General features: G+C 40.5%; 1 protein-coding gene across 3 annotated transcripts in view; it reads right to left on the reverse strand.

Moving 5' to 3' along the window:
- Positions 1-19125, reverse strand: part of PTPRE (protein tyrosine phosphatase receptor type E) — a 131077-nt gene that overhangs the window by 83499 nt on the left and 28453 nt on the right. For 2 of the 3 annotated variants that reach the window (XM_075072741.1, XM_032801585.2), the window contains exon 2: positions 7158-7264. In XM_075072741.1, the coding sequence (XP_074928842.1) occupies positions 7158-7260 (103 nt within the window). In that variant the 5' untranslated portion in view covers positions 7261-7264. Of the gene's footprint in view, positions 1-7157; positions 7265-19125 lie in introns of those variants that run through there. The other variant, XM_075072742.1, reaches the window with a different exon arrangement.

The following is a 19125-nucleotide window of genomic DNA, read 5'->3' on the forward strand; positions in this document are numbered from 1 at the left end:
TAAAATTTGAAAACACGCAGAAGGACAGTGGGATTAAATGAAATTGTTACTATCCTTCAGCTCCTTCTGTATGAATAATCTCTTCAAATGAAGAATATTTGGCACTGGACCAAGTAATCTTTATTTTTGGATTAAAAATGATTTATTGCACAGTTCAACAGCTATTGGAAGCATGAGATAAGTGCATAATCCTATTAACTTGGGCTCTTTATACAGGAAAGCATTTTTGCCATATATGCATTTTTGTCTTTCAGTCAATGTTCATTTTTTTAATACATATGTACTTAATATTAAATAATGAGGACTTTGATACTTCTTAAAAATCCAATTCAGTTTCTACTACACATCTTGCTTGTATCATTTAAATTAAGATTTAATTAAAATACTGAATATGTGTTTTCTTTCATCCACATTTACTCAAAATTGGAATGAATTTAAGTGTGAAACTTTGAAGATGAACAGCGTCTCTTCGTAAAAACTGACTTTTCCAATTTTATTAATATGTCTAAGAAGTGATACAACTGTGTCAAACCACTTCTCTTTCCCATTTTCCATATTTAATTACTTGACAGTATTTCAGAAAGGCCGTTTGATTTCGCGGTTCCATGTTTGGATGCCCTAAAGCCGGAAGACCTGGTCCTAGAGCCCACATTTCCCCTATGATGGGGTGTGCCACTGGAGGGTAGGCATTAGCACAGGCAGACAACTATTTTTTTTTTCTAGAATCCACCCAGCTTTCATTTAAAACAAAAGACTAGTCACTAGTTGTTAAGATTGTAGAAAAAAAACACTCAAAAATGTGATACAAGCAAAACCAATCGAATGATGTCTACCTGAGTTTTCAGACAGCCTGAAGAGATAACGCTGAGATGTGAACTGCTGTATCCATTCCAGTGGGTACTAACATAGATACCAATAATGGTACTTTAAATGCCAACCTTGGTAACTTCTCACTCCTCAACAAAAGAGGTAAGATAGCAGAGGAAGAATATCATGAAGATCTATGCCAGTATTCCTTAGAACTGGTAAAGTTTATTATCATCAGAGGAAGACTGATGTGGGGCTTGGACATGACAACCTCCCCTTCCTCTGCACATGCAGTGGGAATCCCAGGCAGGGCATGCCTGACTTTCAGCCTTCTCCACTTCACTGACCTGGAAACTAGGCATTCTTGATACTTGATTCTTAGCTTCCTCTGTGGGGCCTCTCTGCTCCCATAGGAGAGTTGGACACCACAGCAAGACTGGCCTCTCTGGGGCTGAAAGTGATTGCTATACATGTGAATGTACACTAGACTGGAGTAGGTAACTGGAGTGAAATCCTGGCCTCACTGAAATGAATGAGAGTTTTGCCACTGACTTTTATGAGGCTACGATTTCATCACAGGATTGTATATGTTCTGTAATAGGTCATGCCTACCTATAGAACTATATTAATAATAAATAATAGTAATTTGACGGGTCTTAATTAGTTTTGAAGACAGATCACTGGTAATAAATTAAAAGTTAATGTAACATTTGAAAGGTGTAACGTAGCCGAGCAGATATCGTTAAGCCAATGTGCTCTTTTGGTTTATACACCATGTTCTTAAGAAATAAAAGATTACTATTTTTATTTGTACAGTACCTCCTCGCTTACCATTGTAGTTATGTTCCCGAACAAAGCAACTTTAAGTGAAATGATGTTAAGCGAATCCAATTTCCCCACAAGAATGAATGTAAATGGGGTAGGGTTAAATTCCAGGGAAATTTTTTTTTTTGCCGTACAGTACTATAAGTAGGGAGGTGCCCCCACTTTATCCTACACAGGCACAGCCCATTGGCACTGCAGACAATGAGGCAGGCAAGGAAGCTGAAGGTCCTGTAGGCTAGAAGACGCATGTTGTGCAGCAGCAGTGGCAGCTTCCCTTACTCTGCAAGCACCGGGGCGGGGGGCTCAATGCTTGTGCCATGTCCTCACTCCTCTCCCCTCCTGCCTGTGGCAATCAGGTGGCTTGTAACATTCAGGGGGCAGGAGGGGGGGGGAAGTGAGGACTTGGTGCACAGGCTCTCCCCTTCCTCCCCTGTCTCCTGCCTGTGGCAATCAGCTGGCTTGAGGCGTTCAGGAGGCAGGGGAGGGAGGCGGAGCCTGTGCACCAAGTCCTCACTCTTCCCCCTCCCTCCTGAACGTCACAAGCCACCTGATTGCTGCGGGCGGGAGGAGGGGGAAGGCGCTGATCTGCGGGGTCAGTCAGCAGCTGGGAGGCGCTGTGGGGGGAGGCATAAGGGAGCTGATGGAGGGCCGCCAGCTATGGACAAAGCAGGCAGCCAAACGACGCTATAGTGAAGCATTGCACAACTTTAAATGGAGCATGTTCTGTAATTGAGCAGGGACGTAAGATCAAAACAACGTTAAGCGAGAGGACGTTAAGGGGAAGTTACTGTATTAGGGGCCCAATCAGATATCAGTATCCCACTGTGCTAGGACTGTAAACACTTATAATGAGAACACAGTCCCTGCTGCCAAAAGTTTCCAATCTAGCTACCTGATGAGACACAGCAGATAGATATGACAAACTGATGTGGGGAGCACATGGTAACAGAGAGTCTATTATGATTTACTTATTTAAGCAATAGCAACTGAACACAAACTGCCTGACAGACGTAACAGAATTAGTAATTAATGCTGAGGCAATATGTATCAGTACAGTTGCACAAAAGGTCATTAGGTGCTTATAACTTTTTAATTCATTTACTTTTCTGACTCAAATTTGTCCTGCTTGTCCTCAGCCAAGGAATTTTTTTTTTTTGAAGTTGAGACAAAATTATTCAATGTTATGAAGAGATACTGAAAAAAATGTTTCTTATTGCAGTAAAACTTACAGCTTTCCACATTTAAACTTGCTTCATCATTTTCTGACTTTTGAATATTCCACTTTGCAAATGTAGTTATTAATATAGTTTCTACATATGGAACACTTTATTTTACATGCAAATCGGTTACTATTTAATTAATTTAAAACATGCAGGTCAGGAAAGCAGAAAGCAAGCCAGAGTGCACCAGTGAAACTAGTCTCTTGTCTTGAAGTCCTTTTGAAATTACATCACCTAAGTATTTTCAATATCATTTCTGTATAGTTGTAGTATCAGCAGAAGCAGAATAGGAACTGAAAATAAACACTGGCGTGAGAAAAAAATTTTAAAAACCACCTTCCCTCATTTTCTCATCAAAAGATTCAAGATTTAGAGAGATTTCGACCTAATTTCATTTACAGCTTTGTTGCAATTACAAAATTACATCTAAGGTGAACTGGTTGTGAAACAAAACTATGAGTTCGTCTCACAGTGTGTTAGATTGTCACATTGTGAACCAATAACACAAGCTGAGATGCAACGTCCTCATGTAATTCATTGTAATGTTGCAAAACCTCACATTTAAATAAGGGAGAAGAAGAATCTAGTGTTCTGCAAACTGCTGGTGGAACACAGGAAAGAAAACTGGGACAGATGCCAACATCAGAAGCTGGGGCAGGACTGGTCACACGTACGTAATCCTACAGTGAATCTACCTAAGCATGTTTAAGCAAATGGAAAAGAAAAAATGTGTTCCCCTTTCAATCTAATCTTTGCTACCTGGCATCACTGCAGTCTTTTGGTCTGTAAGATGACGTACTGATAGTGAAATAAATTTTTCTCCTCAAAAGGTCCACAATGTGCCAGGAAGGCCATTGTTGATGCTTGTGCCCTAGTTAATGCTTTTAGCCTCTTTATTTCTGGGAGTTGAGCTGGTGTGCCCCTGCTTGTATTTTTTCATTGGCCGCAGAGGCAACCAGCAAGCCCAGAGTTGGGTGGCATGAGTCTTTGGCCGGGACAAAGTACTTCTTTTCAGCCCTTGGGGAGGTGGGAGGGATGGAAGATGGGGTTTGCCAGAGGGCCTTGGCAATTTTGAGGACCCAGTCATGCACTGGTAGTGCAACACGGGCTGGGTAGAGGCTGAGAGGACGCTGAACAAGGTGTCTGCCTGCTTGGCCATCTCCTCTACCTCTAGGCCCAAGTTCTTGGCCATCCGTCAAAGCAGGGCCTGTTGTTCTTTAAAGTCATCAGCCAGGCTGGCCCTCAAGGGTCCTGCAATGTTAGATGGGGTGGGATCTGAGTTATTACAGAGTAGTCTTTCCTGGGTGTCCGGCTGGTGAGTCTTGCCCACATGCTCAGGGTTTAGCTACTCGCCATATTTAACTAGTATTTAATTACTAACTACACTTAACAACTACTTAATGCTAACTACTATAAACAAACTATTTACAAGACCCTAAGGCTCGAAGTCAGAAGAGACGAAACCTCTAGCCTTGCTATTCAACAGGGGTGAAAGTATGGCGGTACAGGCCGGTACGGCATACCGGTAAAAAGTACCCGCCAGTACCGGCCCGTACCACTGACTTTAAAGCGCTGCCGCAGATGCACTTTAACGACCCTGTTTAAAGAGCTGCCACAGCAGTGCTTTAACATTGCTGCCCCTTTTGCGCCCCCATCTGCGGCGCTGCCAGGTCCCTACCGACAGGGCCGCCATCGCGGGAGGCGCAAAAGGGGCAGCGACATTAAAGCAAAAGATGTAGCTGCACCGGGGCTGCGATTTAACAGGGCCCAGGTTTCTGGCTGCTGCTGCAGTAGCGGCAGCTGGAGCCCCGGGCCCTTTAAATCACCACTGGAGCCCCAGGCGGCACGGACCAAGCAGTGCAGATGGACTAGCTGGGGGACGCTGACCCCAACCCTGCCCCTTCCACCTGAGGTCTCGCCCCTTCTGGGGGGTCCAAAGTTGGCCCCATACCAGTAAGAACTCCATTTTACTTTCACCTCTGCTATGCAAGGAAAGGCACTCTGACTAACCAACATGGGCGGTAAGAAGGGACTGAGAGGACGTAGGGCTGATATACCGATGCATGAGTGCGACACTCCAGGGGGTGCTACAGCTGGCCCTACAGACCACGTGCCAAAGGCTGCCGACCCTGTTATAAAATAATTCTGAAAATATCATGGATAGACAGCGTACCCAATGAAAAATACTAGAGATGGCTGTAACTCAGCAAACATTAGTTAGAGAACTTTTGAAAATAAAGATTCGATTTGCAGGGCACATTTTATAGAATTCAGCAAGGGATGCATGTTTATAGGCACTGGAAGGAAAAGTTGATGGCAGAAGAACATGATGCAGAAAAAGAAGATCTTGGATGGATGATGTGGTATCCTGGGTTGAGTAAAAGGAGATTAGCAGCGGACTATATAGAATGGGCTACCATAGCTGTAAACCTCCAGTAACAGGGATTCCACATAAGAAGTAGTAATATATAAGAAGCTATCTTCTTTTAAGACTGGCTAAAAATACAGCAGAGTAGACATTTTAAGTAAATAACTTGGGATCTTCTTAAATGGTGTGTACACAGAAACATCCTACACACTCATCACTTTTTTTTTTTTAAATCAAAACCGATGAAGATCCACAAACCCCACCACCTCCAAACCTCAGCTGACACTTTGTTAATATAAGCAACCTTGTGTTGCTAATGCTGTCACCCTTGTCCTCTCTCCATTATGTTCAATATCCATCTGTTGCATCTTCTTGCTATTTAGTACTCTGGGATCCAACCAAGAAATCTGAAATTTTAGGAATTAATATTTCTGGACACATCAAAACAAACCATTGTCAGCTACATAAACTAAAATGGATAAAGGAATCTTTAAAATATTTAGGAGTAAGTATTGTAGACATTGCTTCTCAATTTTTTTTTTTTTTTTTCTGGCGACCCCTTTCACACAGCATACCCCCGGAGTGCTACCCCCTTGTTAATATCACTTTTCATAGCAGACTTATAGCACAGACTTCACAGCAGACTTAGCTAGCTGGAAGGTATGTACTCACAATTCCATGTAATAACCTTTCGACCCTCTGAAGGTTCATGACCCCCAGTTTAAGAACCCCTGTATGTAGAGAAACAAAAACTTTTAAAGACAAATTATTTTCCACTGTGGAATAAGATAATAAAAGGCATGGAGAAATGGAATACATATGAAATTTCTTGGCTAGGTAAGGTAGCCTTGATAAAGATGAATTTCCTACCACAAGTACTATTTTTTTTTCAGTGCATCTCTTTTGGTAACCCTGACATTACATTAACAACATGGCAGGATGCATATTAAAATACATATGGAAACATACATGACAAAGGGTGAGTTCTCTAGTTTTGCAGAAGCCTGTTAAGTGGGGTGGAGTAGCTTTTCCCTAATTTGGCTTATTATTATTAATTATTATTATTATTATTATGCATCACAACTAAAATATGTGATCAATCGGGTTAACAAAGAATAGGCTTGGCAGAATTCAATTTTTCTTCTTATAATTTCAACAGATATCAATGTTTATTTTAAAGTATATTTTAATTTTTATGCATTTAAATTTTCAGAGTTGTGTGAAATTATGAAGGGGTGACAGACAATGGGAGTGTCAGACAATAATTACTGAATGACAGTAGACATTGAGATTCAAAAGTTAAAGCTTTAACTGCTAAAACAGAAATTATCAAAATCACATGTCCAAATATACTTCTTTTGGAAGGAAATTATTAAAGAGATTCATCTCATGACAAAATGCCAGCTTCTTAGAGCTCCCCAACCTGCTTACTTAATGCTCCAGTAAAGGATCTACATTTTAAACAGAATGACAAAATTAAGTTATTTTTTATTGTTAGCAATAAGACTGATTGCACATTATTGGAAAAATGTGACTTCTCTTCCTATGGAATTGTGGTATAGTAAAATATGGACTGTCCTTGTAATGGAAAAACTTTCATACTAAGTACATAATATACAAGAGAAGCTCCAGAAACAGGATAGCTATTTAGTTTTTGGTCACCCTATTTAGTGTACACAGAGGAGCATGCCAACAAGCCAAAATATTTATCTCAGTTCTTTGAACATTAACCTGATCCTGAATAAGCAATCAGTAATGTACAATATACTATGTTGATATTTTATTGTAATTTTGTCTTAATAAAAAGTTACCAAACAAACAAACAAAAGCATGGGTGAGAGTGCATCAGTGGAGTTAGAGGGAACAGAGAAATATTCAGGATTTTGTGAGTATGAATCTTACCCATTACTGACCCAAAGAATTAAATGCTTCCTTACTTGTTGTTGTGTTATTTGGTGATGTGGTTTCATTGTGCGCTGAAGCTTCAACAAGTAGAAAACTAATGCAAACAATCAAGAATGAATTGGACTGTTCCATCATGAATCTGTAAAGCAAAGAAAATACAGAAAAAAATTTAAAGGCAAATTATTAATTTTTTCCTCTTAAAACACGGTAAAAAAATCATTCATAATCTACAATAGATTTAAAATATGTTTTATTCTCTCCTGTGTTCTTATTGTTTAATCTTAATCTATGATGGAAGAGAAAAAACAAGCAAGCACATGAATTAATTAGAAATTCTTTAAAAATAATTCAACAAAAGATTTATTAGCTAGCATTCAGTATTACACAAGACCCTCACTATCACAGAATCAGACGTGAAAAGCTACTGGAAAGTAATAAAAAACACACTTTGAGAACTGTAGTGGAGCGGTCACCCCACTTCGTTAGGAAGGGTTAAAAGTAGCCAAGGGAGGCTGTTTGGGTAGTCAGCCGCAGGTGTGGTTACACCCAATTAGGGCACAGCTGGCCCTGATAAAAGGACAGGCTGAGGGAGAGAGAGAAGACTCTTGTTCCAGCTGAGGAGCAGAGCAGAGCAGAGCAGGCTGCCTGGGAAAGCAAGCAGGGTACCTGAGGCAGAGCAGGGCTGGGGAAAGGCAGGCAGAGCTGAGGAGCTCTGACCGGGCAAGTCCCCAGGCTGAGACCTTGCTAAAGGCCAGGGGAGGTGCTAGGGCTGCAGGGAGGCAGCTGGGGCTGGAAAGGCAGCAGGTCCAAACCCCCTTGCCGATGATGTGTGGCCACTTCAGACTGCAGTCTGCCCCTGAGAGAAGGGGCAGCACCCCAAAGTAAGAGTGCCCACTGTGGTACAAGAACCTATAAGGAAACAATAGCAAGGATCTTAGCAGAGAAAAGCATAACAAGAACCAATGGCTGGCAGCTGAAGCTAGACTAACTAAAATAAGAAATAAAACACTCATTTTTAACAGTAGAGATGATTAACCCCTAGAACAAAGTACGATGGAAACTGGTGGATTCTCCATCTCATGATGGCTTCTAAACACTACTGGACGTCTTTCTGGGTAGATATGCTTTAGTCAAAGAGCGACTAACAGACAAAAATTGAATAGTATATGTTATACAAGAGGTCAAACTAGATGATCTAATGCAGTGGGTTTCCCAAACTTTTTTTCTGGCGACCCAGTTGAAGAAACTTATTGATGCCCGCGACCCAACAGAGCTGAGGATGAGGGATTTGGGTGTGGGAGGGGGCTCAGGGCTAGGGTACGGGGGTAAGGGCTGTGAGGTAGATCCAGGAATGAAGGGTTCATGCTGTGGGAGGGAGCTCTGGGCTGGGGAAAGACATTGGGCTGGAGGAGGGGGGTCAGGGCTGGGGGTGAAGACTCTGGGGTGGGGTCAAGAATGAGGAGTTTGGGGTAGAGGAGGGGGCTCCAGGGGTGGGGCATGGGCTTACTTCTGGCAGTTCCTGGTCAGTGGTGCAGCTGCAGTGCAGAGGCAGGTCCGGCTTCTAGGTAGAGGCATGCAAGCAGTTCCACGTGGCTCTTGCCCACAGGCACCATCCACCCAGCCAGTGCTCAGGGCAGGGGCAACGCGCAGAGCCACGTGGCCCTCCTGCCTAGGAGCCGGACCTGCTGCTGCCCGCTTCTGGGGTGCAGCGCACCCAGTAGAGACAGGTAGGGACTATTAGTTTTTACTGGCTGGCAACCAGGGTCCCTGGGTACTGAATAAGGTGACCCAGTGCCTTGCATTCTGCGACCCAGTACTCAGTTGTGATCCAAAGTTTGAAAACCACTGATCTAATGGTCCCTCCCGGCACTGATTCACAGAGTATAAACAATGGACCAAGCGTTACAATACCCCTACATTTTGTACTGATCAGCTAAGCAAAGTGGTCAGTAAGTCAATGGATCTGTCTGCCCAAAGCCAATCTCTGTCTAAGGATTTCCCCAGTGTGGCAGAATCCTAGAGCAGTGCAGTGGATACACCTCCTAACCCTTTATGTAAAGAGCATAGCCAGGAGTAAGGCTATGTGCCTGGGGCATCTCTGGTGGAGTGATTCACAGCTGCCAAATAGCCCTTTAGAGTTGTGGGTTGCTGGTACAACTCTGAGCAACCCAAAACAACCACCTTGGAACAGGTGGCTTCAGCTTCAAGTAACATCTTCTACAGGATGCAAACTTACACATACACTTTTACCCATAGTTATTTAAAATGGAGGCATTATCAAAGTGAAATGTTTATTTGTCATTGTGAAGCCACAAGACTTGAAAAGAGTAAGAACTACACTTGCACTGTTCAATTTACTGGTTATCTGCAAAACTGGTTGACATGTCTGTAAAAGTAATAGCTCCATTTGCTGAGACTTATGATATTAAGGTTCAAAATATTTTCCTTTTGAAGATGTACAGTTGTAAATTAACAGCTGAAATCTAGCAGCTTTAAAATAATTTAATTGAAGGCTTTCAAATAAAGAGAAGTTCAGATTTACTGGCTTCAGAAAAAAATGTGTTTCCCAGTCAACTGGTGCATAAGAGATGGATAGGGATTAATGCTCCACTATCAGTTATGAAAACTTCCTGTCTCTCTGAAGATGAGACACAAAGTCAGGAAAGAAACTTACTGGCGGAAGGGTATAAGTGCATAGCTCAGAGTCAAGGGCTGTGACCCATAAATATTACATCAGCTGTGAGTGCTATCTGGACTTGGGAAAAAGCTTCAACCAAAACGTTAGAGTTAGGTAGAAGTTTTCTTTACAGTTCCCTGTTCATTGATCATCTCAATAATTACAGGATAAAATGAAACTCCAGAATTATTCAGTTATCAATCTTTCTTAAAATACATACTTAAAAAAGAACAACTTACACACAACTTCTCCCCTCCCCACAAACAGCAAAACATATATATTTACACAGGGAGATACAGCCCTATGGTGTATCTCTGCAACATGTCCTAAAGTTATTATGACAATAGTGAGGAATACTGCAAAACAACCACCTGGAAGCCACATCATAATGATAATCACTAATGTCATAGAATTACAGAAAATACTATACAGTAGTGACTAAAATTTCAGTAATCGGCAATGGAAAAATTCTAACAACTCTGTAATCGTTATAATTAATAACATGACATTAACCAACATAAAGTCTTTGGTTTCAGTGTAAGATTCATCTAATGTAATCTCTTTGAGGACGCTTGACTGTATAACAAGGTACTATATAATTTTCACAGTATCTGCCTTACTCTGGGCTGTCTCGTATGCTATTCAGGGGTCAACCTTACTTACCATCCCTATTTCACTATACTCAAGAGTGATTAAAATGTGACAATGGTCTGTTGGAAATTGTGGTGGTCCACAAACCAAATGGAGACAAGAATTAATGCTGTTAAACTGAAAAAAAATCTGGACTGATGTGAATACTTTAATAATTATTTATTTCAGTTTAAACTGCTGTTTAAAACATTCTTAGAATCCCAGACTATAAAACTTTTGAGGAAGTAGTATAATTTATATAAATTAATGTACAAGGCAGAAGTTTAGCCTAGTACTCTCCATATGCAGCCACACTTTAACCTGGACCATGACAAAGACAAGTTATTCACCTCTGTACTGAATGACCACTGTTGCAGTTCTCATGACACCTAGAGACAAGCAATATTTACAACAATCCAATAAGCAGATAAATTCAGTATTCATGTCCGATTAGGAACAGCAGCTGATTCTCATTATTCCAGGAGTTTTTGTCATACTGTTCCTCTGACATTGCATTTGCAATGTGTTGCAATTAGCAATGTTACTCAGTTGAGAAGAGGAATAAAAAGAGAAACATTTTGTTCCACTGAACTTGGAAGAAGACTTCAAGTGTAGCAACATTTTCATCAACTCAGGAAATACAAGTTGTCCATATACTTGTTCAGAAGAGGGCACTATATCTACAGTCTAGGACAAAGGTCTCAAATCACACACAGGCATACCAATATGCTCCAATATCTTACACACAGTATTATGCTACATAGGCTAATTTTTATGAGTAATGCCTATCAAAAATTATGCAGCAATTCTCTGAAGTGTTTAACTTCCAATGAAAGAGGTATAAAGAATTTTAGGTAAAGCCAATTAATTCAGTATTATGGCTTGTTACTTATTTAAATCAAAACACCATTCTGTTTTTTTTATTATGTGTTCAGTTTTGACACTAGTTTGTATTACTGCTTAGGATTTGCCAAAATAAATTGTAATATTCAAGATCACTTTTCAGCAGCTCAGTGTGTCCACTGATGATATCTAACCTAAGATACTAAGATATCACTTCTCGGAATAGACTGAAAGATCTGTTTCTTTGCAACCTGCATGCTGCAATGTAAGTAGTCTGTTACATACTTTCTCTGCCAGCTCATACACTCTCCCCATCCAAAGGAGGGCCAAAATGTAGAAAACTGTGTGGCCCTGAAGCTGCTGGTTTCCTCTGCATTCCATGCCCTCCAGTGGGAATGATTTAGTAGCTCAGGGAAGAGACAGGTGGCAGGGCTCTCCTTTCTCCTGACATCCAGGGGAAAGTTTCACAGAGAACAACAGGGTTTATTAAGAGTTAATGCTGCCCTGACATCCCTGGTAGGACATAGTCAGCATTAACAACTATCTTGGGAATTTTCCAGTGGATTTTCAGGGGGATGATGCCACTGTCTTCACTCTAAACTCATGCAGAAGAGCATCCAGAGGTTACAGGAAGGGAGGCAGGACAATAACTGGGATCAATTCCACTTCCTCTTGTCAGATTTTTTGGGGTGTTTGTCAGTTTTCTGTTCTTTCACTCCCTTCTATTGCTAAAATCAAGGAGTGTGATCCAACCTCCTCAAACCTTCCCTAATCATTAGAGGCCCCACCTAGCATCACTGGGGCGAGGGGAGAGGAGAGGAATCGATCTAAGTTACGCAACTTCAGCTACGTGAATAAGCTGAAGTCGACGTACTTAGACCTACTCACCACGGTATCTTCACTGTGGTCAGTCGACTGCTGCTGCTCCCCCGTCGATTCCGCCTGCGCCTCTTGCGGCAGCAGGGTACAGGAGTTGACGGGAGAGCACTCGGGGATCGATTTATCGTGTCTAGACTAGACACAAAAAATCAACCCCCACTGGATCAGTCGCTGCCCACCAATCTGGTAGGTAGTCTAGACATACGCTAAGGATCAACAGCAAAAACTCCAACTTCAGAGGAAAGACACACTGATTGTTATAATCATTAGAAGTTCCTCTCTCCCAGTTACCACAAATTAGGTGCCAAAATTCTTAAACAACCAGCAGCGATATGAAATCTGCAAAGCTAAACTCCATCAAAACAACAATGAAGTGCTGCACAAGAGTTCCTATATTGACAAGAAAAACATGCAACTGTGGTTATTAAAGAATGTTTTAATTAATGATTAATTCTTAGTTAGACAGAAGGACGGAAAAAATAATAGATGCTGAAAAATCAATGCATTTCCACTATCTTATACAGAATTAAGGGAAAGATAAAACATCCATTGAATTTTGTCCTTGGGTATCAGACAGTAAGCCCACTGCACTATGATACAGTTTAAAGCTTCATGTTTAAGAATAATCCAAGTTTATGCTTTTAAAGTGTCAACATATAAAAAATAATTACTAAACTTAGAAAAAACTCAATCAGCAAAAATACATTTTCTTCATCTTGGGAATGAGAGTTTAAGAAGGATAAATACAGTGAGATAACATGAGGCATAAGGGAAAGAAAAGGCTCAATCAGAAAGAAATCAGAACATAAGAAACATGGCAAATAAGCAAACAACAAAAATATATTTTTAAACCAAAGAATGTGAATGACTCCTTGATTAGAGCTATTGCATAAATGTGAATGCTAAAAACCTTTCCTTAGTCCTTGTATCCATTTCTAAAGGTTCTTGAGAACTTAATGGATTTGGTTGCAACAATAATTTTCAAAATAATAAAGCTATAAGTGTATGACAAAGCAGATAAAAAAGGTCATTAAGCATGATCTTACATTTTCTTTTCTCTCCTTCTACACGCTTGCTCATACCTCCTCTATAAATTCTTTGACGATGAGTATACTAAACATAGTGAGGATACATGCTTACTTTTTTGTGCCAATTTATCAAACAGTTTCAATACACTAACAGGTTCATCATGAACGCTGCTCTATTCTCTCATGGTCCATTCTTAGATTAGATAACTAATCACATAACGGCCTTTTACAAGATGGTTAAGCATTACATTCACATGCTGCTTTCCTATGAAGACTCTGAATTAGATTTTGTCTTGTTTTGATCTGAAGGAGTAAGCAGCTGGTAGCACTGCTCTATGTTATTTTGAAATATTCTATTGACATTTGACTTTCAGAAATTGGATTAACTAGGTCTAAGTGGATGTCTACTTAAATTGAATCCTTTGATACCATCATACAATATATTCATCATGGTGAACATATTGCTATTGATCATATGAAAATTTACATCCACACTGCATGAGGGCAAAACTTACATTGACTCAACTTGCCACACTTGCATCTTAATTTACCACTTCATATTGTCCTTTCTTGCTATGGAGATGAGTACTAGGATGAGGAGGACTAGCTGGAAGAAACAAGCAGTAACTACCCGATAAGGATATATATTAAGCCCATTGTTCTACACAGAAAAAACTTGGTAGATTATTGAAAATTCCTGCATTTAGTGCAATGAATACCCCAATGGAATTTGGTATTTATTTTGGACGTTGTCCCCTTCAAAATAAATAAATAAATAGGCTACATTACATTTATCATTACACATGGCCTATCCGAAATATACATTTCAGCAGGTTAGCAGTATAATGCAACATGATGCTAAAGTTAAAAACTCAACACATACAATAGTAGACATTAGCTTGTAAGAAGAACTTTGTGCAGTTCCTCAACTTGAAATGAAGCCAGGGATAAAGGTGGAATCAGTAGGTAAACTGCTGGAGCTTCCATGAGTGTATGGGACGAATTCTACAGTTGATAAACTTCTCTTTTACTTTACATGGTCAGTAAAGAAACCTTCTATCAATTGGAGCTTCAGCTAATCTGTTTTAGCACTTACAATGACTTCTCTTGAATACCTTTGAAAAGCAATTGACATCGGACACTAATAAAGGTGTTGGCACGTTTTCCAAACATTTGATGAGATTAAGGAATAGCAGAGTGCTTACATAAAGCGTTGTGTTTATAGCTGCACATGCCATGCAAAAGACCAGTTTGTACCCACTCTCCTGAGCATGATGGAAGGCAAAATTTCACTCTGTTAATCTTGGAGCTTTCCATTTCATAAAAGAAACCAAGAAATGGGAGGAAATAATTGCACAGATTGTAGCAGACTTGGGAGGGCTGCAACTGAATTGTAGCAGACTTACTGTCAACTCAATGCTGTCTTAAAAGACACCTTTCATGATAGGCTGGTGAACAAAGGGAGGCAATACAGAAATAGTGTGTATCTGAGCATGGTTTCACATGCCAGAAGGCTGTGGAAATTACTGCAGGGAAATCCCAAGTGCTGAATTCATTTACAAAAAGTGCACAAGACAGCAGAATTTTCAAGATAAACCAAAGGTACTCAGGAATATTGCTCATGTGGCACACTTGCTCAGTGAGAAGCAATGTATTGGTATAAAGGCCTGAAATGCTTTTTATTTATTTATTTGGAAACACAAAGATGAAGTCACCTGCAGACAGAAGAACATGCCTGTAAGAGACTGGCACTGGCAAATGAGAAAAACAAGTAACGAAGGTATAGCATTTCCTAAACTCAGAGCAAGACGACTAGAGAGAGAAGAAACCTACCCTCATTATGTAATGACTTTCCCACAGATCCAGGGGAAAGTGAGCTCCACTTTAAAGGCCCTCCAGTTTGGCTGGAAGCAGATATAGAAAATGGATTAATGGTTGTATCAGGATGCAATACATTACAGTCTTTATAGAGCACATTAGGGTACACTCAGTCTTTTCCTGAATGTTGCAGAGTTGTTCTGTGGACATTCATAGGGTTCCTAGGGACCATGCTGGGGATTTGGGTGGTGTAGATTTAACGCCATGGAAAAAACAACATTCCCACTTTTTGTGCTGAAGAATGATTAGCCATCTCAACTGGGCCAGTGTCTTAAAAAGATTTCAAGTTTGCCAGCAATTGCCAGGAAAGCCACAGTTGAAAGGATCTAACTGGTGTGTTACTGAAACATACTTCTGTTTTCAATGAAGAACTGCATAGCAGGAGAAAATCACTGTGAAGCCAATCGTTACACCGTGTAGCCAACCAAAATCACGCAAGTGAAGCATAGCATGCAAAATCTTGATCCAACCTAACAGAGGGTTAGTGTTAGAATTCACAAAGAGATGTGAAGTTTTTCAGAGCTCTGCTGAGTATTTGGCTCATGTGATTGTTCGCAATTGTCTTCACCTGGCACCAGCAAGCATCAAAGTGGACACTTCAGTTCCAAAAAACATGAGTCAGTTACATTATTTTCAAGGATTACTCATCAGCCTACAGAACTGAATGGTCTTTGTGATCAGACAGATGAAGTGTAAATAGAGGGCTTGGGCAAAGGCATGTTACAGAGTTTTTTAAAAAGGCTAAGAATTCTTTAATAGCTGTTCTCTTGCTGATATTGATTTGGTATTTCAGAAGGCATGTGATGTGTCCCATAGGAAGGAAAAGTCATAACTCACATTATACTGACAGAGGAGGAAAATCCAGTTGGCAAAAAGACACTATACAAAGCAAAAATAAAAAATGAATAAATTGGATGGGAAGTAGTGGACATGAATATCTGACCTCCTGACAGATCAATCATTCACATCACCTTTGATGGAAACTGGGTGAAATCCTAGTCTTACTGAAGTTGATAGGAATTTGGCCATTGATTTCCATGGGGCCAAAATGTCAACCTGTATCTGGTTTCCAGAAGAATACAAAAGTGAGATTCTATTTTTAACTGCCCTAGGATGGAGAGGTCACATTATATGGCAACACAGAGACTCGTATAGATTATTTTTGCCATTCAAGCATGGAAAGAATTTTCTAGCTAATATTTTTCTAGTTCAGTGAAGACTCGCCTGTGAAGGCTTCACAAGTAAGAAAATAGGCAGATTAAATAGCTTTTCAATCTGGTACTGAATGTGAAAACAGCAGGAAAATGAGATTTTATGTAGTATTATTCCAGATGACCATAGCCATCGATTTCATAGAGCTGGCTGAAAATAATTCCAACACAAACAGCTCCCCACCCTGTACCCTTGCAGTATGTCAGTGCATACTGCTAAACTTTCAGTGCACAGCAGCAAGGTCCACCTGACAGTTAGTGCACAGCACAGTGGAGCACTGTAGATCTACACCCCAACTTGCCAGACTGTAGGTGTTTGTGTAGACATGGCCTGAATGTTTATTCGTCACACTCTGGCTTAGTGCATGTGATCATTATCCACCACAGAGACTGGCCCCAGCTACTATGTCAGATTACTACTAGTTAGCAGCCGAAGGACCTTTGCTGATGATCATGGAGTATATGAAACCCACACACCTCCTAGCTGTATTGACACTGAGACCACTTAGAGAGAGAGATTAATGAGTGCTCTACAGCCTTAGCCAACAGCCATATGGCTTTTAGCTCATGCAGTATAGGCTCATGCATTTAGTAGAGGCTCATGCATTTAGCTCCAGAGGTCCCAGGTTCAATCCTGCCCACTGACGACCAGGGTCTGTCAGCATTACATATACATGACCATGGCTCAGCAAATATTATGGGGTCTTAGCTTTATTACTCATAACTTTTAAGATAACAGATACTGATTTCATTTCCCACTGGGCAGGGCAAAGTAAAAGAGTATGATATAATTATTTATAAAATAGCACGGTTTTGGAAGGCCTGATCACTAATGCCAACACTGATTTTGGCTCCTCCACCAGCACCTGTTCCAGATGGAGACCCAATCCTGGATGTCTCTACTCAGGTCCGCTCGAAGTTCCCCATGGCCGGGAACAGCGAACCATGGCCACTGGGAGCTGCAGAGGGCCATGCAAATGTAAACAAATAGCCTGGTGAACCACCAGCAGATTAGCCTGATGGGCCGCAGGTTGCCCACCACTGGTCTAGATGAATTTACTATAAGGTGGGTGCACAACTAGTTGGGAAACCATATTCAGAAAGTAGTTATCAATAGTTCACAATCAAGCTGGAAGGGCATATCAAATGGCATACCACAGGGATCTGTCCTGAATCTGTGCATACCACCAAGCTTAGAGGGATTGCAAGTACTTTGGAGGACAAGATTACAATTCAAAATGTTCTTGACAAACTGGAGAAACTGTCTGAAATAAAGATGGTGACATTCAGTAAGGACAAATGCAGAGCACTACTTAGGAAAGAATAATCAATTGCACAAATACAAAATGGGAAATGACTGCCTAGGAAGGAGTACTGCAGAAAAGGATCTGAGGTTGTAGTGGGTCACAAATTAAATATAAATCAACAAGGTAATACAGTTGCAAAAGAAGTGACCATCATTCAGGGATGTATTAGCAGGATTGTAGTAAGCAAGAGATGAGAAGTAATTCTTCCACTCTTCTCAGCACTGATAAGGCCCCAACTGGAGTACTGTATCCAATTCTGGGTGCCACACAAAGAAAGACTGAAAAAAATTGGATTGTTTAATCTGCAGAAGAGGAGGCTGAGGGAAGGATATGATAAGTCTTCAAGTACGTAAACGGTTGTTATAAAGAGGAGAGTGATAAATTGTTCTCCTGAACCACTGATGACAGGAGAAGTAGGAATGGGCTTAATTGCAGCAAGGGAGATTTAGGTCATACATTAGGAAAAACTTCATTAATGTAAGGGTAGTTAAGCAGAGGAACAAATTACATAAGGAGGTTGTTGAATCTCTGTTTTTGGAGGTTCTCAATAACAGGTTAGACTAACACCTATCAGGGATGGTTCTAAATAATACTTAATCCTGCCTCAGTGCAGGAGATTGGATTAGATGACCTGGTGAGGTCCCTTCCAGTGTTATACTTCTATAATTATATGCAAAGGAAAAATGCCAAAAGTTACTTTGTGGCCTGAGCTAGATTATATCACTGAAGAGAAAACAAAAGCTTGTCCTTGGCATCAGAGTGCAAGGAATATGCCAGAACATACTCCTATACCTGTGGGCACATCTTGGCAATCCATGGCAGCACATCCATGACAATGTTGTTTGTCCTTTAAGAGGACATATTTCTTGGTAGTCACTGACTCTTACTCACTGGCCAGAGATTTGTGTGATTACTTATATCTACTGTATGAAGTGCTAAATGGTTATGTTCTGCTGTAACAGCTAGTGATTCACAGGTGAATAGTCTATCTTAATAGTCCACCTTAAAAACTGTTGTATGAAAGTAGCTGTCAAATCTGTAATTTCTGCAGACAAACAATAAAGATGGTATTGTTGCTCATCTGCATCTGTTGTGGTTTTGTCTACGTTTAAGTTCCGAACTGACCATCTGTAACATATCTGTTTTTCTATTTACAATTACCACCTCAGTGAAGAGGAAAAGTCAGGAAATACCATCACTCTATGTGACGTTATCTGATAAAATATAACCATGCAGATCATCGTTGCTACCACTGTTATAGAATTGCAACAAACCTTGTACAAAGTATGTCAAATAAGGTTTCTATGGAAAGGTTATGATTTGCTGAATATGATTCTGCATTTGCATGCATCATTTTTGTATTTGAAGTTATGAGCACTGGGTCTATACCTATATTTCAAATATATTTGCTCCTGGGGTAAAGCCCACAAGACATTTAGCCTGCAAATCCAGGAGAGACTATTCAAGTTAAGTGGCTCATCAAGGAACACTTAACTCACAGTGGACCATGGGAGACACATATCGACACTTAATTGACTTTCCTGCTA

The sequence above is a fragment of the Chelonoidis abingdonii genome, chromosome 15 (assembly GCF_003597395.2).
Source record: "Chelonoidis abingdonii isolate Lonesome George chromosome 15, CheloAbing_2.0, whole genome shotgun sequence".
NCBI classification, from domain to species: domain Eukaryota; kingdom Metazoa; phylum Chordata; order Testudines; family Testudinidae; genus Chelonoidis; species Chelonoidis abingdonii.